The 23,948-nt window shown below is 41.0% G+C and overlaps 1 protein-coding gene across 8 annotated transcripts in view; it reads right to left on the bottom strand.

Annotated features, from left to right (window-relative positions):
• The window catches only part of LOC132986843 (radixin), a 45,169-nt gene that overhangs the window by 18,809 nt on the left and 2,412 nt on the right, over positions 1–23,948 (bottom strand). For all 8 annotated transcript variants that reach the window (XR_009675553.1, XM_061053501.1, XM_061053499.1 and 5 more), the window contains exon 2: positions 13,899–13,998. Coding sequence is in view for 7 of the 8 variants with exons in the window: in XM_061053501.1 (XP_060909484.1) it covers positions 13,899–13,910 (12 nt within the window). In the remaining variant the exon portion in view is untranslated. The remainder of the gene's footprint in view (positions 1–13,898; positions 13,999–23,948) is intronic.

The following is a 23,948-nucleotide window of genomic DNA, read 5'->3' on the forward strand; positions in this document are numbered from 1 at the left end:
AGTTGTGACTTTCTGAGCCAAATATGTGAAAGTGGAAACTTAAGTTAAATCTGCTGCCAAATCAACACTTTGCTAACTTTGTGAAACTTGAAATATCTTCAGGTTATAACAATATTAAACAGTGCAAGGTTTTTAATAGTGCGTCAATCCAGCAGATAGTGTGAAGCAAACTAACACCTAAAAAAATCAGATAAATCTAGGGGTGAGCCGCATGTATATATTATTTTGAATTTTTCCTGACAAAATTTGTAATGTAAAATTTTTAGGAAGGAGTCACAGTTGGCACAGATTATAAACCCAGCAGGATACATTCAGGAAAATTAAATCCTAGCAAGTGGGCTTGAAATGATTGGAATGAATTTGAGATGACGACGTTTATTTTACCACTCATACGTTTATACTTGTCCAATTACACTTACAATAACATGAAGGTTAAACTGTTATCAAGGCTTGGACTCAATAGCTTCATCAGCCACCTTGGACATGTTGAAAACATTATCAATTTCAGCGGTGCCCTTTTTACATCACGTGTTGCCTCATGAGACCGCCTATGCTCCTCCTTTCCGACAGGGGAAAACTCCCTCACACTTTTTTTCTCCAAATTTCCCCCCCGAGTTTTTCCTGCCAGCCACCTAGTGAATTTTCCACATGGCGGAGCTGATGTGAGAATGAGGCAAGAAATGAAAATGAACCTGCGAGCGAGCTGACATTTATATCGTGCAGCTGGCGCACAACCTTAGACAGGTACGCAACCGGTGTGATATCTGTTCATGTTAGAAACTTCTTAATGATTTTTTTCTGTTTGCCATCGTGTTCTCCTCTCCTCTTTTGTTTATATTTTGATTCTGTTGAACTACAGGTAGCGTTGATATAAAGGCAAGAATTATCATTAGTGTCATAGAGAAGACTCTGTTGCTTTGTCGGCCACTTCCACTTTGTTCTTTTTACATCATGGGCCGCTCCTGAGACGGCCCCCAGGATAGTCTCCCGCTGTGAGGGTAATGTGTGAATAGCCAACTCCGGAGGATTACAGGGGCAGTATGCCTGACATTTTCAGTAGTGCATATGTAAAAACAGCTTGAGGGATGTATGAAGGGGCAACTCCATGCATGTGTGAAAAGGCTCAGCAGTTTTCCTATTGGGCCTGGTTCCTACTGGAAACTAACACAGATACGCCGGAGGTTTAAAACATTCTACTGTGCCGTCTTTACTGCAGTATGCAAACCAAGCTGCAGTGAAAGCAAATGACTCTGTCCTGAAGAAACCCTTAATGAGAGCGAGAGACACAGGGAGGACGAAAGAGAGAGACAAAGGGTACAACAAAAGGAGACAAGGAAGACGTAACAATGTTGCTTTTACTTTACTTGTGACCTGCCTTAGGGAAACACCAATACTATGTTTGTGTGTCTGTGTATGTGCGTGTGTGTGCGTGTGTGTGCGTGTGTGAGTTCTTTTGTGTGTGTGTGTGTGTGTGTGTGTGTGTGTGTGTGTGAGAGACAAAGACTGACAGACATAACGCCTGAGGTGAACAGAGTACATCAATCACAAGAAACCCTCAGTGAGGAAACTAGACTCACAGACAGCTCAACTGACCTGGAAAATGTGCTAAGACCAAACACACACACACACACACACACACACACACACACACACACACACACACACACACACACACACACACACACAGACAGACACACACAAACACACACACACCCACACACATACGGAGGATAAACCACGTTCAGTAGACAGAAGCAATCCATGCCCTCTGTACACACACAGTTAAACATTTCAGCATCTTGCAGACAGAAGATAAACCCAAACCTTCTGCATGTTTTTTTTCTCAAACAACTTAATGATGAGTCAAATAAAAAGCGGAGGTGATAAAAAAAAAAAAATGGGATAACTCATTTGAAATGATTGAGTACTGAATCATTTGAGAGGAATTCTGACCTGAAGCCCTTTCCTTTGTGTGTGCTACTTCAGACATCACGTTTCTGTAGTTCAGCTATGTCAACGGAATATCACTGTAGGATATTTATACTGCCTGTGTCAATGTTTGCTGACAGTTTTGTGTTCTTCAACTTCAACTTGTGAAGATCGACTGTGTTTTACTGCATTAGTTCAGCTCTGCATGAAGAGTTTCAGCACAGTAGATGATTTTAAAGTATGGGAAAACAACCATATGGGTGTGTGTGTGTGTGTGCGCGCGCGTGTGTGTCGCAGGGAGACAGACATCTGTGTTTATGTATGGGAGTGCAGCCATATGGTTGCTTTACATGCCTTCACAATTTGCACACAATATGGCATTTCTCTGTGTTCACATCTTTGTAGTTCATGTGTGTCTGTGTTTGGCTGATAAGGTCTCCATAGCAACGCCCTTGCTGCTGATTTTAATGTAATGTTGTACAAAGCCTTGAGGGTATCTGAAGGAGGGCTTGAACTCTTCATTGACGGGGTGACCTCAAGTGTATTGACCCCTCGAGTACAGACCCAAGCAAGGTTGACGATCGAAACAAAAGCAACACGCAGGAAAGAGAATCAAACTGCAGTTAAGGGACTACATTCGTTTGTTTTAATAGTAAATTACTATGAAATCGCTTGCTTTGAGTAACAATCATTAGCAAAAGTAAAAAGACTAAAGTCAGAATGAAAAGCAGCTAATTCTCAAAGATTAAAGAGCGCTGGAGCGCGGGGGAAGAAAAACATTAAATCTTCATTCTCGACAATTAATCATAGATTTAAACATTAAACTCTACCAGCACATCATAAAATCAATGTTTAATCTGTAAAAAGACAAGCAGAATAATAAATCTATATACAAGAACTCTGCCTCAGCAGAACAACACAATAGAAGTGGGTGAAATGAGAAATACAGCATCTGTGGAGACACTGCAGCTCTGCACAAAGGTGAATAACACCAATTTCCTTTGTGCAGAGCGGTGAGAAAAACCCCTCTAATACAGAGTACTATTGTCTGGAAGGGGCACTGTGTGAATGTGTGTTTGTGCCTGCAGAAAAATTAGACGTGCATGTGTGTGTCTGCTGGAGGAGAAACACACATACAGAGAGAGAGAGAGAGAGAGAGAGAGAGAGAGAGCAGTATGTCTTCTAGCTGATAGCGACAGTTAGCAGATAAAGCATGCAGTCTCAGTCGGGCCACTGACCACAATATTTTCTGTTGACCCTCCTGAAGCCCTTTTTTCATCATGTGCGGAACACATTTCAGATCATTCAAGAAAAACTTCACATTAATTCTTTAAATTATGCAAGAAATAATCTAGCTGCATTCATTATAATCAATATCGTCTCTGTGCTTCTGGTGCTATACTTCATCAGTGCTCAGCTGTGAAACATGTGCAATCAAATATATATGATATACATGAGTATCATGATAGGTTTAAAATGATGTTTCAAATGCGCTGTGATTAATTGTTCATATGCAAATACTTTTTTTTACTATCAGTAAACTGTACATTTCTTTGCTCAGACATAGTGCTGTGAAGCTGGATGTCAAAAGAGACAGCTGTCCTCAAATTGAAATGAGAAACGCAACGTATCATCTGTTTTCAGTATCGCAGCAAATACCAACATATTGGATCTTAATCTCTGTATTGTGATAACTATTATAATGACAGATTGCTGCACACCACAAAGTTATGGGTCTGGTAAAAAAAAGCCCTCCCTGTGTGCCCCTTCTCACATCCACCACTGTTCATTCTTGCACCTTTTGACAGGTGCTCTGGTTCTTCAGCCCCCCCCCCCCCCCCCCCCCAGTCTAACACCCCTACTTCTACTGCTATCACATATACTGCAAAGATAAAGAATAAAACTCGGGCCACCAACAGGAATATATCAACCGCTTCTCTACACTGCTGGATTATTGAACCTGGCAGATCCAGGGCAAAGTGTGTTTGTAATTACGGAGGAAAAATGTCCGACACTGGGGAATAAATTCTCCCTGTTGTAGCAGAGTTCAGAACGCTTGCTTTGGAAAGACTCTGAAACTGTGAACCCTACAATATTTGTGGTTTTGATATTTTTTTTTTAAATAGTGCAAGACGCTGAAGAAGTGCAGGTTGGAATGTTTCAAGGATGACAAACATTTTTCTTTTCCTTATTGAGATCCTGAGCTCGTCCTGCAAAAACAACAAAAAAAGGTTTGCAAACTGAGTGAAAGCAGTTGGTTTTCCACTTCAGCTCATGTTTATAGAGATGGCCCTCAAGCACTGTAAGTTTGGTTTCAACTTAAACAGATATAAATCATCTTTAGCTTGGGTCCGTGTTTTAAACTGTTTGAACGCTCTGGTAAAAAGTTGGATGACAGAAGTAAGGCTGCTGATCCCCACTTCAAAATGACAGTGAGCATGTTTCTACCACACAGGATGTTACACTCATTCTAACAACCTGAAAGCACCCACTCCAAAGAAGATCTCACAGCCAATGAGCTCTGGTGATGAATGAAAACCAACAACAGCACTGACTCATCAACCAACAAGTACAATACAACAACTCCATTCACAATCCTGTGTTGAATGAGCTCTTACTTTCACTTCAACCTGGTTGTGACTGAGTATCACTTTCACACTGGGCCGTCAAACGATTAATTGCATTTTCATCGTATGTTTGAAATTCCATTATTTCACATTCAAAAATACAAAGTGTTAGCCCCCATCCCACCACACCCCAAAAATATATTTAAAAAAAATCATGGAATCAGGCGCTGGTGGCCTAGTGGTTGGTGCGTATGGCCCATGAGCAGAGGCTGCAGTCCACCAAGCAGGCGGCCCCGGGTTTGAATCCCGCATGCCGTTCCCCACTGTCTCTCTATCCCCGATTTCTGACTCAATACACTGTCCTTTCAAAATAAAGGCATCAAAATCCCCAAAAGCAAACCTTAAAAAAAGCAAACCTTTAAAGACAAATAAATAACGTCACAACTCTAAACACAGGTTGCATCGATTCCACTCTTCAGTTTCCCCGTTGTGTGACAGGTGCAAAGTTTCAGAGGACACATTGACTCACGCTTCCTGGTCCTGTCCGTTGCTCACCGGTCCAAAAATATTTGACTGCTATTCTAAGGCCGATAACAAACTCTTTTATCCAGATGTTATACTCACAGCTGGCTGAAAGTCTTCCGTCACGTCTGCAACGCTCCCGAGCACTGGGGATGATTATCGCTAAGAGACTCGTCTTTTCAGAAATGGATCTCTGAAATGATGTCAGCCATACAAATGGTTCCTGAGGACAAGTTCGATTAAGAAATTCTCGGCCACCTGGGACCCATTTCTTGCCCATTTGGACAAAGCTGACGAGGGGTGAAAACTCACCTTGTTACCCCCACAGTCCTCTTCTTAGAGACTTAATGCATATGTGAGTGTGTTGAATGACTGGCAGCTGTGAAAGCAATTTCACTTTTCATGTGTGAGCCGTGTTGGTTTGTTTGAATTATTGTCTGTTCTTGTATTATTTGTATTACGCACAAAAAAAACTAAAAACTACAAATAAATATTGGAAAATAAATAATATATATGGGGATGTTTTTGTGGATGGTTTGACAAGTTCAATCGTTTTTCTAACTTGTTAGATAACAATGGCTTTACAGAACGTCTATAGGTTAGGCTTTAATGTTTATTTGTGGTGCCGGCATCAGCTTCCTGGCTGGATGTGATGTAAAGCTCCTGTCATGTCAAAACAAATCATCTAAGATGTTGCAGGGTCTTTTTCTGGCTTTCATTTTCCTGGAAAGCAGTTCAGCAGCCGTGCACTCGTTACACTTCAGCTCTTGGCCACAAAATGAAGCTCTGACTTTAGTCCTGTTCACACATCTCAAGGTGCTTTTCGCTTTTGGTCACCTGGCTGACGTCACTGTTCTGTCCATTTTGTTAAGACGCTCAGAAGTTTCTCTCCCTCCTCTGAATTAACGGTTCCATATTGGAAGAAAACATATTTACCGCCGACAATTACAAGCAAGCATAATTTGTTTTTTTTAAAGAGAAATGAGCTGTATTTGTTTTGCTGTTATAATTTGAGTATGCTGCACAAATTCTGGATATGGATTTTTTTCAATCGACATTCTTGCCAAATCTTCGCCCATGAGGCTCTGGGGAAAATACAGTGTGCATGTCAGTCTCCGTTTAGCTGGCTGTGTTTACCATCGTCCTCCATGCCTCCGTGTTATTCATAACAAGTAGTGACAGCTAAATAGTAGGCTAGTGTTTACATGCAGAGTTCCTCCTACGCAATACTGAACACCTGTTGATGTATGAGGGACTCAGACAGCCATAATTAAAAGCTGTTGCTGACTAAGCTGATTAATAGAGGCTTTAAAGGCAACCAGGGCCATAGTGCCTTCTTTACCTTTTCTCTTAAATGTTCTCCTTCATCATCCTCTCCTCCTCTTCACCCCATTCATTAACTCCTCTCTGTTTTCCTTCACCTCCTCTCATCTATGTGTCCTCTACTACTCTCCCTCTCTCTTTTCAGCTCAGATTGTTTCGCTTCAAAACTATTTTCCGTTCTTCCACTTCTCCTTTTCTGTCCAAAACACACTTTTTTTATTCCAATATCCACTTCATTTTGAGCTCTTATTTTTAATTCTTGTTTTTCCAAATTCAAAGCGCGGTATGAAGGATGTAAGACAGAAAATCCATTCAAAAGTCTGACCTGGGATCTGTGGACTGATTTGGACTGGAGCATAAGGAGTTTGGAGATTTGGGAGAAAAAGCCCATCTCCAACTCCAAGTATAAACCGAGTGTGATACAAATCCCAAAGAGAGAATACTAAAACTGGGTGTATTTTCAGAGCAAGAAGCAAGAGAATAAAACCTGTTTGCCAACTAATTGTCCTCGACCGACTGTCTTCTTCTTTTGATTTTCTGCCAATGACTTGCAAAAGATCCAAAAACCAATTTCCAATCTGAAATGTTCTGTTGTTTTTTTTTAAATAAATTGCTTTACTTTTTAGTCTCTACAGTATTCAAATGTCTTACAAAATTTGTTGAAGTTTCGCAATTTGTTGGATTTTCTTAACAAACCATCCAAAATCTGGGGCACGGGTAGACTAGTGGTTATGTTGCCTGCCCCATGCACAGAGGCTGTAGTCCTCGTCACAGCGGCCGGGGGTTTTGAATCCGACCTCTGCCCTTTGCTGCATGTCGTCCCCTGCTCTCTCCTCACAACTTCTCCTGTCTCTCTTCAGCTGTCATATCCAATAAAGACAAATATCCTTAACAAATAAATAAATAAAAACAGCCAAAATCCAATGATATTCAACTGAAAGTTGCATGAAACTGAAGCTAAAAGTTACATGAATCCTCAGATTAGAGAAGAAGAAACCAAAGACTATTTGTTAGTGATGTTAATTGTTTAAATAATTATGAAAATCATTGTTGTTATTTCATTTCTTTTACATATACTTTGCCTTTTGATTTTTTAAATTACAGAATTGTCAATTTAATGTCATGTTTGCATGTTTGGAAAAGTACCTTAGAAGGGAGACTAATGGCGATCCAAACAAATAAACACGTTTACTAAATCAATTCATCTTAACAAAATGGTCAAATTAATTTCAAGTCGAGTCATTTTTTCAGCACGACTCTACTTTGCAGTAGCTCCACATGTTTGGTAACGATCTGAACGTGACTCAGTCAAAAGTATGTCGACACTCAAACAAAGAACCCAGAGGTGATCGCTGTTCGTCCAGTTCTACATTTAAATGCATGAATTTATTGCTTCAAGAGAAAACTCCCTTCTTCTGCTTTCAGGCCACATTTTGGAACTTGTCCACGGGGATTGGCTCTCATTCAGCCGTGAGAGCATTAGTGAGGCGGGACAGATGATGTTGGAAGACGAGCTCTGGCTCGCAGCCAGCTTTCCAGTTCATCCTAAAGGTGAGGGTGAGGTCAAGATCAGGACTCTGCGCGGGTCAGTCAAGTTCTTCCACTTTGAACTGGGAAAACCCTTTCTGTAAGGAGCCCTAAGGGGTGCTGGATTACTAATGTATACAATATAATGATATGTATTAATCGCTGAGTTTAAAGCCATGTTTCCAACACACACACCAGGAGCCTTTTAGTCCTGGGAGATCCTTTAAAAGGGACTAAAAAGTTCCTCATTCCCAGAGCCAAAACTGTTCCAGACTGTTCCTTTTTTTAAATATCAAATCTGGAGAACTGTAATTTTAACTATTTTCTTATTTCACCTCATGCACTCCCCCCCCCCCCCCCCCCCCCCAAATACTTAACATATGATACAATCTCCGTTAATTTAATTATTGATCGTATCAAAAAGTATCAAAGCTTTAAAAGTGATGTATTTGTCATATTTTATATATACAAAGCTAAATCGCACAAAAGTTGTTGTGCAAGTCAGACAGTGTTCAAGAGTTTGCTTGCAGTTTTTTGTTTATTAAAATTTAAAATAAAACCCTAAACTTGGGGCCTAGCATTTCTATTTTGCTGCTGTGGTACTGAAGCAGTTATTAAACTATTTTAATTGTTTAAAATTCTCGTGTCATGACAACCAAAATGGAATCACTGCTCTTGTTGAACTGTAACCGAGGAGTTACAGAAAACATGACTAACTGCCAAGGACCCAGTGAGGAGCTCTGTCTGCATCCCTTCGGTCATGTCATGTCTGTCCGTAAATCACGGAGCTATAAATCCCCTGAGCTCAGCTTTGGAAGCTAATGTAGACGTGAATGTTTTATCCTGGTGCTTTAGCAATACTTTGTTTTATTACATTCCAATAAAGCAGTGACTGAATTAGAGGGAGGTTAGGGAGAGGAGGTGGGAGGACTGCTGAACTTCACACCTTCCCTCTAATTAGACTTAGTGACTTGGATAATTCCCATTATATAAATGAAAATGGCCCTCTGAAATATTTAAAGCCTCCAGTGCAGGCTCGCTGCTCGCTCCCTTTCCACCAGCTATCAGCCCCCCTGGGACACCGTCACCAGGAGGGGCAACATGTGCAAAATGCAGCAATAAATCAATAATGTACGATGTGCCGCCGCATCTCACACCCTGGATTAATAGACCCGATGCACACTTATTCACACACACGGACACACAAATGAAGCTTTAGGCAGACATGCTTTCCCCTCTAAGAAGGCAAATATACGGTTCAAATTAAAACACATTAACACATCGACTCAAACTTTATGTCTACAGATGCATACATGAACTCAAACATCCATAAACAGATCTATATTCTCACATGCACACCCCACAGTGCCCTCGGGCTAACACATTCACTGACCGAAGCATATGAGCAATCATTACATCTCTGTAAGGATTCTCCAGCGACATTTAACCCCCCAGGGTGTGTGTGTGTCTGTGTGTGTGTGTGTGTGTCTGTGTGTGTGTGTGTGTGTGTGTGTGTCTGTGTGTCTGTGTGTGTGTGTGTGTGTTACTGAATGAGTAGAATGATTTTTTTCTCCAGCATTGTCTCCATCTTTGCTGTTCTTTTTACCCCCCCCCCCCCCCCCCCCCATGTCCTTTCTTTGTCCTTCTCAATATCAAAAGCATTATTTAGAATTATAAAAGGGGTCAGTCTGCCTGAAACGTCAGCTCTTTTCAAACATTCATCCATCAGTCCATTATCTATACCGCTGATCCCATTCAGGGTTGCGGACTTTTCAGACACGCACCCCTTAACCTAAATCTGACAGCCATGTAACATTAAAGTCTCACGTTTGAAGAAGTGCATTTGTGTCTTTTTCATAAAAAACTATGATTACAATCTGACAAGTCGGAGCACAAACTATTGTAACATCACTTCATCATGTTCTCTCTTTCTTATGAAATCAGCTGGATACACCTGGTAGGTCGTTCTTCTCATAGTAGATCAGTCTATACTGTTTTGTGGTTGCATACCTCAAACCAAGACGGGTTGTATTTTATCAACCACGTCTTTTTGAGACTTTTTCAGGGAATTTAAAAAGGGCATTATGGATTTTTGGTGCAGGAAATATAGGATGTTATCATGTTGATTTGCTAAGCACCACCAGCGTTTTTACTGGAGATTGATTTTACAGAGGAGTGAAACGGGACTGATGAAGATAAAAGTCATTTTAAAGCTTCAATCCAGCGACAGTGTTGTTGAGATGCTCCACTGTCATTATGACTTTGTGCTGTTACATTATATTTGCAACGGCGCAGTATTGGTGCCCCAGTGTTTGATTTGACATTGCATGGCGTCGTTGCAGAAACACAAGAGGCACAACATGTTAACACACAGCTCTGTACAGTTTCTCGGAGGTGCCTGCCGAGCAGTAGAATCGCTTCATTCTGCCATTAAACCCCTGTGACATTTACACTGACGGCGGAGGCATAACAGGGACGGAAAAGTCCCACCTCGAATTAGCAACGTTAAAGTGGCTAGTGTGTGAACAAGAATGGGATGGAGTTAAGGTCACAACGACTTTGACCCTTCACCTCCAAAGTCTAGTCGGTTCTTCCTTCCAGTGAGAGTGAACGCTTGTGCAGGCTGATGAATAATAAAAGGCTGGTAAAGACCGAAGCGTATATAAAAATGTCTCTTTTTGGCCTTCGCCCTGTTTGTTTGTTTGATAAAACATGTGCAGCACTAAAATAAAAAGAAAAGATGAGACTGTTTTTTTTAGCATGTCCTCTTCTTAATTTGATTTAATCACCTCTTGTTCGTCCAAACATTCTCTGTCTGGTTCACCAGCCGACACAGAGCCCCCTTTGTACGATCCTCCTTTGAACAAGATGAAAGACATGAGCACCGGGGGGACACTGTTGTGTGTGTGTGTGTGTGTTTGAGGTGTTTGTCCAAACAAAAACAGCATTAAAACACAGCCTTGAGGGGCGTTATGGTCCAGACCAAATCCACATTTTAATGGCCCGCCTGAGGCCTTGATTCGCCTTTTGGGGAAAGAACAACAAGCTTTCAACATAAAGAGGCCCTCTGAGGCTTTTGTGTAGGCTTACTTGCCTCACCTACATAATGTTCAATGAGTTTTTCATCTATATATTGGGTCTTTTGTTGTCATCATTAGAGACAGTCTAATGGATCCAAGGTAGCTTAAAGCCTGCCTGTGGGGGCCACTTAGCTTCAGCCCTAAATCCAAATGTGACATTTGAGTGTTTTCAAGGTAAAAAAAACAAAAAAAAAACAAGTGCAGACGTAGCAGTGAAAAGGCTGATGTGTTTACTGTCAAACTGTGAGGCTGAATGTCAAAGCCGTACCCGAATGTAACCGGAGTGGGAGTTCCCCTCGAGGGCGGCAAGGGTGTCATTTTTCTGGACTGGATCTGAACAAAGTGCCCGTCAATCAGTCCTCTCACAAATCCTCTCTCGTCCCTTTGTGTGCCTTCTCTCAACCCCTACGGTGTGTTTCAATAATCTGAACTGTACTCGTCCGTTTCAACTTTCTCTTTTGCTTACTCTTGTCAAATTTCCCTCCTTCCTGTCGTGCACATGGCTCCGTCTCTCCTCTCCTTCGTTCGCTCTACATGTAGTCAGGAATCTATTCTCAGTGATTCCAATACAGCGGCATCCAAGAAAAAAAAACTGTTCTGAAATATTTCTCAGTTTGTCTCACTGAACTTGTTTTTACTGTCATTTCAAGACGGTAATAGTTGGTAAGGGCTGCCCTCTCAAATAGTGCTTTCTGACAAGCAGAAAACATCTGAAAATCTCCTGATATTTTCAGGAGGAGCTGGATGTGTGAACACAAACAGACACAATTTCCCCATGGACTTCACGCGCAGTTTCTCCTGCAAGAGAAAGCAATTCTCTAGTGCGCTGATGTGAGGACGCAGCAGGATATTCACCCCGAGCGAGTGGGAGGGGGCGGTGACATTTATTTCCCGTGAACAGTGCACGATGCATAGTGTATGCACGCGACCGCCATGATCTCGGTGCACGTAATTAAACGGCTACAGACTGCACTTAGCATTGATATAAAGGCAAATATTCTCATTATAGCATTGTGTAGCCGTAAAAGATTAGACTCATGCAGGCTGATTTATAAAAGGAGTGTGGCTGCTAAACAAAAAACAAAAGGGGGGAGGGGGATTAAAGCTGCGTATTGAACAGCTAGATTTTATTTAACCACAAAAATCAAAAGAAAATCTCAGAAGAGTTTAAGTTTTTTCTGGTCTCAACTTTATTCCAGCCTCACTTTTCCGTCCTCTCTCCATTTCCCTCACCTTCTATGTCTCTCTTCATCCTCTCGCTGCTTTTTTTTTTTTTCCATCACGTTCCCATAGTCTCTTTCCAGGAATTGAGCCTGGCCTAATTCCCCATTACTTTGATTGATAGACTGGGGGCTCTGCGCGATCGCTGGCTGGCTGTAGATAACGGTGTGAGCAGTCAGGATGTTTGCTACAGGCAGCAGGATTGTAAACACCCTGCAAACACAAGCTTCATAGGCCTGCTGCAGTTTCCCCCTGACCTCGATCAAATCTATCTTTAGTTAATGTGAGTTTTTAGGTTAACAGTCAGCTGATTGGTTACTCAATTAACAACACTGAGGTTTGATCAGAGGCTGCATTGATTCGATTTTCTTTGTATTGAAACATGTAAAAAATAATTAGGGGTCGATACAGCGATGGTTGTCCTGACTCGTCTGATACAATTATCGAATCACTGGGGATAAATATATCTGAAAAGGTTTTTTTCTGACTTTTTGCCTGGGCTGTGTCGTCCCTCAACCACCGCCGTCCTCATTCATGCACGGCCTGCTCCGACCTCCACATCAGCGGCAAGAAAGTGTGGACAACAGGAACGTGAGGAATGCAAAGCAGAAATCCTGCCTGCATATTATCCTATATGCTCTTTTGTAAAGCGTCTTGAGTTAACGCTTGTTATGAATTGGGGCTATACAAATAATGATTGATTGATTGACAGCTTAAGAGACAGGAAATGTTCCGTGCAGAGAGATTGGGGAATGAAATGCAGCGGGGCCGAAGCCGGATTGGAACCCTCAATATTATAACAATTCAGAAATGTGACATTTCACCTCATTGATTTGATTGCATGAAATGAATCACTTGTTCCATACTGAGGTTTAAAAAATGAAACGTGAATGTTCTTGCTCCCAAGGTGAAAACACAGTATACGTAATGTAATAGATGGCTTCACAAGCCTCAGCCCATAATCCTGGTTTTTAAGCCGCAGTTCAAACTCAAACCCTGTATGTGTTAGTGTCAGAGCAACATGAAAGCTCCCACTGTCCTTCAGTCTAAAAATAGAGTGGAGAAAGCCCTCTTTGTGTTTGTTCTTTTTTCAGCAGTCAGGACGGTCCCACAGAGTAACCCACTGTTGTGTGCTTCTGTGTGTGTTTGTGTGTGTTTGTGCGTGCGTGCTTGCTTGCTTTCCCAAAAGTCTGCACTTCTGTTACACATTATTTCTGACAGGGAGAGCCAGTGGTGGACTCCTGGCTCAATTTTAAAAATGATGTTAGCAGTTATAAATGGCCCCAAAAACTTCAGCATGCTGCACTTCAGTGATAAAAACAATGCCTTTCAAAGAACTTTAAACCCCAAGAACAAAACACACGAGAGCCGTAAAACTGTGATGTTTTAACTGCAAGAAGCCGTGGATCTTAACTTGATGATGTCATGATCACAAAGTCTTATCTCATCATATTGTGCCTGCAGTTTGTCATCCAGGTGCAGAGACGCTTCAATGCTGCAGAGACTGATGGCAGAGCTCACCAGAAACACTTCTCCAAAACGAGGACGTCAATCACCTTCAATAACTTCAAATCATTTGTGGAAGGAAAATTCTGCAGGCCGATCCTGAGACATGCAGCAGATTCACAGGTAAAACTTACACAGTGGCACAGTGGAATTACAGAGTGGCAGTGTTGGTGGCATCTCTGTACATGGAGTGCTACAAATCTCCTGCATGTTCATAACTTACCGGTTTGGGCATCTTTCTCCTCTCTCCGCCCGTCCCCGTTTGCTGACAAAACAGAAAGAAGTCGTCCTCCGTCTTCCTGCCTTTCTCCGGGCACCAGCGCCTGAGGCAAAGCAACAAAAACAAATGTTGGAAAAAAAAAAACAGGCAGTAGAAGATCAGACTGAAACACAATGTTGGTTGACGTAACTTTCATTTCCTTTCATTGGTCCTCCTTTTAACCTACCTCGCACAATTGAAAGAGACAAGGTCAGGAAACTATCAAAGGCGAGACTCAAAGGTAGAGAAGGGAAACAATAGGGGGAGAGAAAGTTGAATTAAGACGGATCAAATCGGAGAGAGAAGAAAGGAAAATAAATTGGAACAGGAAGACACTTCTCAGAGAGCTTTTTCAAAAAGTCCTCACAGACTCCGAACTCATCAAAGAGGATAACAAGTGAAAACTCAGCCTGGATGGGGCAAAGTCTGAGCAATTTTCTTCCCACGAAAATGGATCAAGAAAAGGTGATACTGCAACTTTCTGTCTGGGAAAGATTTTTTACTCTTAAAAAAAAAAGGCAAAAAATCACAACACCTTCTAATTTATGGAGAAAAACTTTGGTGCACAAGTCAAAGCATATTCTCATTGTGATATGAAACAGAGAAAAAGCAGAATATAATCGGATAAATCCATCTTAAACAAGCAAACAGCTGGAATTTGTGCTTGCCAAATTATTCCTCAAATTGTTACAAGATATTTTTCAGATTTTCTTTTTTATGTTTCCATTTTTTCTTTTTGTTTATCACAGATCTGACGAGAATCAAGATGTTTTTCTCTCCAAAAAAAACCCATCTGCATTAAGGTGTATAAAAACTGGATAAAGAATGGGGATTTGATTTTTCTACAGACTGAAAAAAGGCCGGACTTCTCCAGCAGAAAACAGAACATGCTTTGTTTTGAAAAGACAGTTGTGAAATAGAGGGAACAGAAGAAGGAAGAGGCCGTCACAGAGAGAAATGTGCAAGTATCTGAGAGGAAGGAAGAGAGAAGTCCAAAAATAGAGACGCAGAAATCATCGACAGAGAAACAGATATGTAGAAGACCAAAAAAAAAAAGAGTTTTACCCAGATATTTATCATTTCTAAGATGTCTTCCCATTGGTTTCTTTGAGGCGACCCTTGACCTGCTCACTAAGATAATTAGCTGAACAGTGTGGGATTACTTTGGGTTAAGTGCTTGTAAGCTAAATGGTTAGAATCCTAAAGAGAGAGAGAGAGAGAGAGCAGTCAGTATAGGTGTCCCACAGGTGTCAGATCTTTGCGATGTGCAGGGACAGAAATAGACTTTTCTCAAGTGTCAGCGCAGAGAAGGAAACCAGCTCAATGACTCACGCTCACACTGAGCGAGGAAACACACCTGATGACTAACAGCCTTTGAAAAAGGTTTCCCAGGTAAGTATTGTACACTATACAAGGTTCACTTACGATTGATTTATTTGAAAGTCTTGAAAGTAACAATATGTTAATTTTTCACCTTCAAATAACAGTTTTAATGTTCCATTACTTTGATCAGAGAGATCAGACGTTTGGAGAAACATGTTCCTGAAGAACAGATTTCAACGTTGGATTTCTACTTTAAACCAGCGGGACTTTCTACAACGTTTGTCACGGCAGTTTTGAGTGGAGGAGGAGGAGGATGGCTGACGACTAGCAGCAGCAGCAGATGGAGATGACGGAGGTTTTCAACCCAAAGACAGGCCTGCAGGGGAGGCCATGCCCTCCTCTGAAATCTGATTGGCCACCCTAAAATCCTTAACTATGGTTGGCTATTTGCCTTGCCAGAGACAGGACCAGTTTTTAAAAAGTAACTATGGGCTGTGATTGAGGCTGCTAGCAGCTTTCATGTAGCACTTTTCCCCCAGTTTGGCCACCCATGGTCAAGAAAGAAAACTGACTTTTTGTTATGTTTTGCTTGCAGCTTAACGCCTCAAAAATTCTTCTAGCGAACACAACGTTTGATTGGCCAACCACTAACGCAGCCTTGACCCAGGAGCTTGCATTGTTAGGTTATTATAGATGGTAGTGGTATTTAACTCAACTGAATGCAAACAATAACATGATTGAAACAATAACATGATTGGTCCAAAGTGAAGTAGAAGATAAGTTGATCAAATGAAGCAGGGCTATCGCTGTAACTTAAGTACTGGTAGGTCACATATTTGCCTCTTCACTATCTGGTTTTCATTTCTTTCAGAATCCTGATACACACAGAGAAAAAACATTTCTATATATCGAGGCAAACTGCAAATGCTTCAATCACATCAGAGATCATAAAGAGAACAGACTATAAAGTATTTAGCTCCATTCTCTCCTCTACATTCGTCTTAAAACATTCACTTTGATGTGTCAAATACTGTCAAAAACCCAGTAGCACAGCTCAATCTGGTCTCCCTGTGAGACCAACATTAACAAAACATCCAAAGATCTCTAGAAGCGACATCAAGAGAAAAAAAAAACTCTGGAAGTAAATTTCACCATTTCTCCAGAACTGGAAAAAAAAAGTTCCAGTTTTATATCGACTTATTCTAAAGTTAGTGCAGGATGATTGGGCAGGCAGTAGATCGAATCAGCATCATTTAAAACCGATGCGTGGCTGCTTCAAATTAAGCAACACCCCAAATGGTTCATTGCAGTATCCGGCTATCCAGATGAAAGCACCACACACAATCCCAAGTGTGCTGCCGGTTAAAAAATGAATATAAGCCACATATACAGGTCAAGGCACTGAACCGTTATCAGTGTGAACGTCTCCTGGCAAATAGCTAGGTATTGAAAATGGAGCAACTTATTAAAAGATCAAAATATGCAGCCTGAGTGAGTTCATCAAAGGGTTCTCCACCTTCAGCCACCTCTGTATCTCTTTTTCATCCATCTTTATATTAACACCGTATTAGCGGTGAGAGAGTGAGGACTAGAATGATGCATCATGGGAGAAAAGGCAGAGAGCAAAGGGAGAGAGGCACATAAGAATTCAAAGCTTGTCTTGACCCATATACCTGCAGTTAGGAGATACTGAATACTAAAATCACTACCAGACTGAAAGCTGCCTCACTGCTTTCCACAGATTATAGAAATGTAGAAAGTAAGGACTGATGACTCACTTTCAGAGAACAGGGTATGCAGAGCTTTATTAACCAATGCTGCAACTTTTATGAGATTCAGAGTAAGATTTATTCTGGATGTAACGCCCCAACCTCAGCTCCAACTTCAGTTTGCAGAAGCACCAGAAAAAGAACTGAAACAGAAAAGTAATCAAACAGTATCGTAAGTTTACACCAACATGTTCTGTGAACATTTAAAATATGTCCACCTTTGACATTGGTTCCCAACCTGGGATCGGGGCCCCTGCAGGGGGGTTGTCTGAGATCTCGGGAGTGGCGCAAAGCTCCCCAGGTTGACTGTTGTGTTTACAAGCTGCAATGAACAATACTACTGACTCTACCTTTGAGCAACCAGAGTGAAAAGGTAAAGTGATGGAGTATGTGGAGTTTAACGAGGGAGTCAGATCGTCTTAAAGCTCTATAGGTTAGAAGAGGGGACTTTGAAAACAGATTCTTATCATAAGAATAGTAGATGTTCTGTTCAGACATGTTGATTTGTAGCTGCAAGGAAAGAGAAGAAGAAGAGAAATATTGGTACCAGATGCTTAACTCTGAGGGTCTCGTAAATTCTGCAGCCATCAAGGTCAATGAAAAAAATAACGCTAAGTTGTGTGTGAATGTAGTTGGACTGACCAGATGACATTCTTTTGTGATTTCAAATTGAGAGAGTCTTTGCACAACAAGATTTGGATTTCTGACAAGAACATTATTCACTTAAACCGACTGAGAGGAAGCATGGACTGTTAAAGGAGATGGATAAAAAGATGGATGGATGGATTTTATTGCTCTAGTATTGAAGCACTCAAAATCAGTCTCGAGACCGCTTTCTGAAGGTCTCGGTCTCGGAATCGAAAGCGTGGTCTCTTGTCTCGGTCTCGGACTGGGCGGACTCCGGATTTTAAATCGAGACCACCACTGATTGGCTATTTCTCCACATCATTACTTAGATTCACAGGAAATCACCTTTTTTTTTTTTTTTTTTTGAAAGACTTTAATTCATTCATAATTGGATTTTTATCCCCCGTTCATGTCTGCAACCTTCCCGGTGGTATACGGTCTAAGTGAGAAACACGCCCCTGCACACAAGATGATGGTTTTTCAGAGATATTTATTGTCTTGGTCTTGGTCTTGACTCTGTCTCGATCCCTAAATGTCTTGGTCTTGGTCTCGTTTGGAGCACTCCGGTCTCCGGTATGTCTTGGTCTCGGTTAGTGGTCTTGCCTACAACACTATATTGATGCCATAAGACTTCATAAGACATGATGTGACTTTATTTTGTCCATCCTATAAATTGTCTTGGACATAACTGCTGAATACATTCTCGACAAAGTCAACTCTCCCTGTGGGGATAATCAAGTTCATCACATAATAATGTATCTGTTTGGTCAAACATTATGGATGTATGGCCAATGTTTCCATGGCAGACAGGTTCATTCTTTGTATGCAAAAGTGTGACTGCAATGAGAGTGTACGTAAAATCTTTGCAGATGTAAAATGTGTTTAAGGCAGTTTAGTTTTAGTGAGTGTTTAAAGATCATGCTTAATATCGCTATGACGATGAATGTAAGATTTATCGTGCAGCCTAAATCTCTGTCTCTCTCTCTCTTTGTCTGTGGTTGTTCTGAAAGCTGCCCGGTTGATAAGGTCACCATTGTTCTACAGGAGGCAAGGTGAAAGTGATTACCATCTACAAAATTTAATAGATGCTCCAGGCCTTTAGGAAACACATGACCTTCTGGCCTATCGACACACACACACACACACACACACACACACACAGGAGCCGACAGTACCTTGTAAAGCTGAATGTAAGAGCCTTCAAGTGTGTGTGTGTGTGTGTGTGTGTGTGTGTGTGTGTGTGTGTGTGTGTGTGTGTGTGTGTGTGTGTGTGTGTGTGTTCCTTCATTCAGAGGGTCCCACCAAAGCAGATACAGCTTCCACGTCACCATTGATGAACTCTCTCTCTCTCTCTCTCTCTCTCTCTCTCTCTCTCTCTCTCTCTCTCTCTCTCTCTCTCTCTCTCTCTCTCTCTCTCTCTCTCTCTCTCTCTCTCTCTCTCTCTCTCTCTCTCTCTCTCTCTCTCTCTCTCTCTCTCTCTCTCTCTCTCTCTCTCTCTCTCTCTCTCTCTCTCTCTCTCTCTCTCTCTCTCTCTCTCTCTCTCTCTCTCTCTCTCCCTCCCTCCCTCTCTCCCTCTCTCTCTCTCTCTCTCTACATAGGACTCTTTTCATCCCTCTCCTTCCTTCTCTTGTTCGGTCCAGATCAATATTTACACACTCTTGAATTTTAAACACACTTTTATAACGTGTGCTGTAACGCTGCTTGAATGACTGCTGCTGAGATATTTCCACTAAACAAAATGAATCACCCCTTATAATAATAACTGATCAGACTTTTTAGTGATGCAATGACGGCAAACCTTTGCTGTTTTAAACAAACTTTAAACAAAGAATTTTCTGCTTTTGACATTCTTGTGAATGAACAGTTTTCGGTATTAAAGTGAACAAAGAGAGTGAAGATGCTGATTTAATTATTCCCTCTATGTTGTTACAACGTGTACAAAGAAACTCTTTGATGAAGAAGTAGAAATTGGAGCAGTAACCCATCTCTATATGAAACTGTCAATTATTTAAGATTTGTACATTTTTTAAACCTTTTTTTCAGACTGCTTTTACGCAAAAGTGCCGTAACTAATCTCAGCTGTCATCACGTCTTGTACATGTACATTCATATTGATTCTGCCACAGCGTGATACTGGTGTCCCGGCCTTTGGATTCACGTTGCATTTCGACGCTGCTGAAGCACGGCACAAAGGGAGCTCCACGTACACAGAGAGTACGACATGTACGCACGCACGCTCTGATGACACCGCCTCCCCTCTGTCACTACCTCTAAAGATGGACCAGAGGGGGCGATCACTTCCTCCCTCCATTACGTCTCTGCGACATTTAGATCGAAGGCGATACGTCAGAGGGGGAATAAATATGGTAACGGTAGTTCTCAATCAGAGGAGATATCAGACATGATAAGATGTCTGATATCTTGTTCACTTGCTTGTCTTTTTGTTTTACCTTCTATATGTCTTCTGGGTGTGGTTTTCATACAAGCTATTTGTCGGCGTCTACCGCACCCACACACGTGCCGGCATGTTGTTTCTATGTGCCTTGTTTTTGTATTCCTGTCTGTTACATAAATTAATAAAAATCAATAAGACTTGAGGTCACTGTAATAAGCACATTTAACGACTTAACTATTCTGTTGCAGCTCTGGTTTAATTGCATTCAGAGTTGATGAGATATCTTTCTGACGTTTCCACAAAGAATATTGAACTCTTTCGCTTCACTTGCTTTACTCATTTTCTTCTTTCCTTGTCATCTCAGGTACAACTTCCACTGCCTCTGTGAGACTGTCTGAACTCTCACTAGGCGAGTTCAGGGTTGCTGGTTGCTAAATTTGGTTTGTTGCTGTGTTGAGGTTTTATCTCCTGAAGTGCCAACATGTTTGTGATTTAAGTAAAATCCTCATTAAATCCAAATATCTGAAAAATGTTATATGTTTCAAAGATATGACAAAATGCATCGGCCACTTTGAAAATAATTTGATGAAAAAGGTTTGCATCATGTCTGTCATTTCTCGTGTGTTTGCAGAGAATACAATATGTCCCGCTGTAAGAGCCTGCAACCACACACACACACACACACACACACACACCCACAACCACAACCACACACACACACACACACACACACACACACACAACTCCCAGCAGCTGTTCTAACAGTAGGAAACTGAACCAACTGCTTTTCTTGACGACAAAGCTGTAGTTGTACGACTGAAGAAGCAGCAGATTCCTCATCGAGTCTGAGGAGGAGAGAGTTGGAGCACACAAGGCTCGTTCAGGGTGTGACCTCTGACCCCACCAACACGAAGAGCCGGGACAATGAATCAACTAGTTAACTATTTCATTTGCCAACATCTATTCTGATAATATATTGAAAAGTAATAATTATCTGGTTTCTTTTCCCCCTATGACTGTTAGTTCATTATCTTACTGTTTACCAGCATAAACTGTTTGTTTTTTTGAGCACATTAACATGAACTTTTGGAATCTCTAATGACGATTTTCTGACATTTTATTGACCAATTGACTCTTAAGCCCTAATAATTTATGAAAATGTTATAGCAGGTGGCCACAGAAATCTTCCTGAGTTGCTGTACCTCACAGCGGGATACTTTGCTTGTCGTACAGGAAGGAGGCGAGGCATGACGTAAAAAAGAATAACGCTGAAATATCAGACAGAGCAACAAAGTCTTGACACTATGACTGTTTTTTTGCCTCTATAATCGTGTGGTTCGACATATTCACATTATCAAAAAAAAAAAAAAAAGAGTGTTGAAGAACCTACTGGCAAACATAGAGCAGTTTCATTACATGAACGGACAAGGCATCAGTCGCGCTGGTTGAAGGATATAGATGTCATCAACCCCTCTCACTTGCTCAGGATGAATTCTCCCCGGCTGGCTCATCTGACTTTATATGGAAAATGTACTCAAGGGCTGTCAGGTATAATTCCAGGTAAAGTCAGGGAGAACATTTCAGCTGTTTACATTCACACTTGCAGCTCAACCTGAACATTTCAGGAAGTTTTGCACATGTGATAAAGCACCACCGAGTTTCCTTTCAGAACACGCAGATTGGAGTGGTTTTAGGACAGACGGAGTAACAAGTTGAAAAGAAGAAGACGAGGAGAAGAACATTAAGATCGTCCTAATGGGTCTTTACTGTCAACCACAGGAGTTCAATTCAAGTCGCTTCGATAAAAAACCAAAAACCAAATCTTTGGGTGATGCAACAGGTAATGAGAAACTTTCTAATCTCTCCATAAATCCAACAACAACAACAACAACAACAACAACAGACACATTAAGATTTATGATTATTTGATCAATATTTACTGTAATCATTATTTGCTCGGCTGAACAGACGGTGACACAAACAAGTCGGCAGCAGCTGTTAAAATGAATGGAAATGTGAGAAGAGTGACATCATCGCTCCCGTCTGCTCCAGCACGGACTTGACACTCATCCACGCTGACGAACGAATGTTCAGCGTGTTGATGTTCAGAGTTCAGCTCAAGGACACCGAGCCGGCGTTGGACGTAAAGCTACCTGAGACCGCAACCACATAACCTGCATAAAGAAGTGAACGGAGTAGATATGAGGGTCCAAACAAAAAAATCATCATGTTTATCTTTTGTTCTTAGCAAAGATCTCCCTGTCAGTAAATATCTTTCAGATCCCGGGAGACTCAACGTGCTGAGTAATGTCAAATGTTCATGAAGAAAAGGGCAGAAATGACAAAGAGGCGATACGGAGAAAGAGATAGAAATCAAACAGCAGAAGACGAGCTGCTAGGAGGAGTGACAAACTGAGAGAAACTGGATATTGTCTGTCAGCGAGCCTGGCCGTGATGTAGGCTGTGAAACTGAAACGTTCGCTCTCAGACAACAACTGAAACAAAAAGAGTAAAATCACCTGAACTGTTGCTTTCAGGGCTTCATCCTGTTTCTGTCATCTGTCAACCTGCAGAGTGATTCCTCAATTCATCAACTCGTAGTTTCATAAATGAAATGCAGTTAAAATGTCTGTTATCGTTTGAAGCGGCCAAGAATGACACATTGTACTGACACTTATGATGCAGAACGGTATAAAATAAAAAGTATCACGTCTGCTCTCTGAGAAGCTGGAACTGATGAATATTCTTCAGTCACTGAAAAACTGTTTGAGAAAGATTAAACAGTACTGTGTCTGTCTTTTGTTAGTTCATTTTACGAGGATTTCTTTGACATGAAAGGTTTTTCTAACCCGTTTTCTTCTCCATTAATAATAATATGAACTGGTGGGGGGAAAAAATCAACACAGCATAGTATCACAATGTTTTGTGTGGCGATATTATATATCGTCTCATGGCTGCCACGTAACGATATTTTTATTTTATCATATAGATTGCAAATGTGCTTTTTTATATTATTAAATGCTGAAGTAGTTACACAATCCATCTTGAACAGGTTGCATTGTTAAAAAATCATGTTCAAGTTTTCTCAGACTGAAATACCAACAGTTCAGATTGTGAGGTGCAGGCAGCCTGTAAAGGGTTTGACTTTGATCAGTGTTGCTCAGTCTGTGGGCTTGACTCCCCGCGTGTAGAAATAAAAAAGACTGAAGTGCGATGAATAGAATGAGAATGTTTTCTTACTTGACGAAACAGTTTTTGATTGAGTTTAATTTTGTGGACGTAATACGAAGTTAAAAAGTTAAATCGCAATTCTCAGCATTTGGCAAAATGTTTAAAATCGCAATAATATATTGTGACTCAAGTATTGTAATAATATCGTACAGTGGGTCCTCTGGTGATTCACCAGCCCTTACATCAACCAGTCTTTTTAGTTGTATTAACATTTCTCGTGCACGGGGCTGCAGGTTAATAGCTCTTAAATTGAGGGTTGTCATGATACCAGAATTCTAAACTCCAATATGATAAAGTAAAAATCAAACAGTATTGATACACGTTTCTTCACCATGGCAACAAAAATAGACGTCATGTGCACCAAATATAGGCTGATTTCTTGTTTCATTTACCAAAAGTTGAAAGCCATGAAGAAATATTGCCAATGTTTTTGTGCAATTTAGAAAGCGTGCAGGAGTTTTCCAGAAATGTTTCGATGGATTCATTCCTCTCCTCTGCACCTGTCTGACATGGATGTAGTTTCTTTTAAAGCTTCAGTACTTTTAGATAGTGTAGAATCTTAAATAAATTCAGTCCATTAAACCACTGATTTGGAAATATTCACTAAATTGAGCGTTGCATTATTATTCAAGAATAACATTTCCTGTCCTCTGCAGTGAATGAAACACT

Source organism: Labrus mixtus, chromosome 13 (genome assembly GCF_963584025.1).
Source record: "Labrus mixtus chromosome 13, fLabMix1.1, whole genome shotgun sequence".
NCBI lineage: Eukaryota > Metazoa > Chordata > Actinopteri > Labriformes > Labridae > Labrus > Labrus mixtus.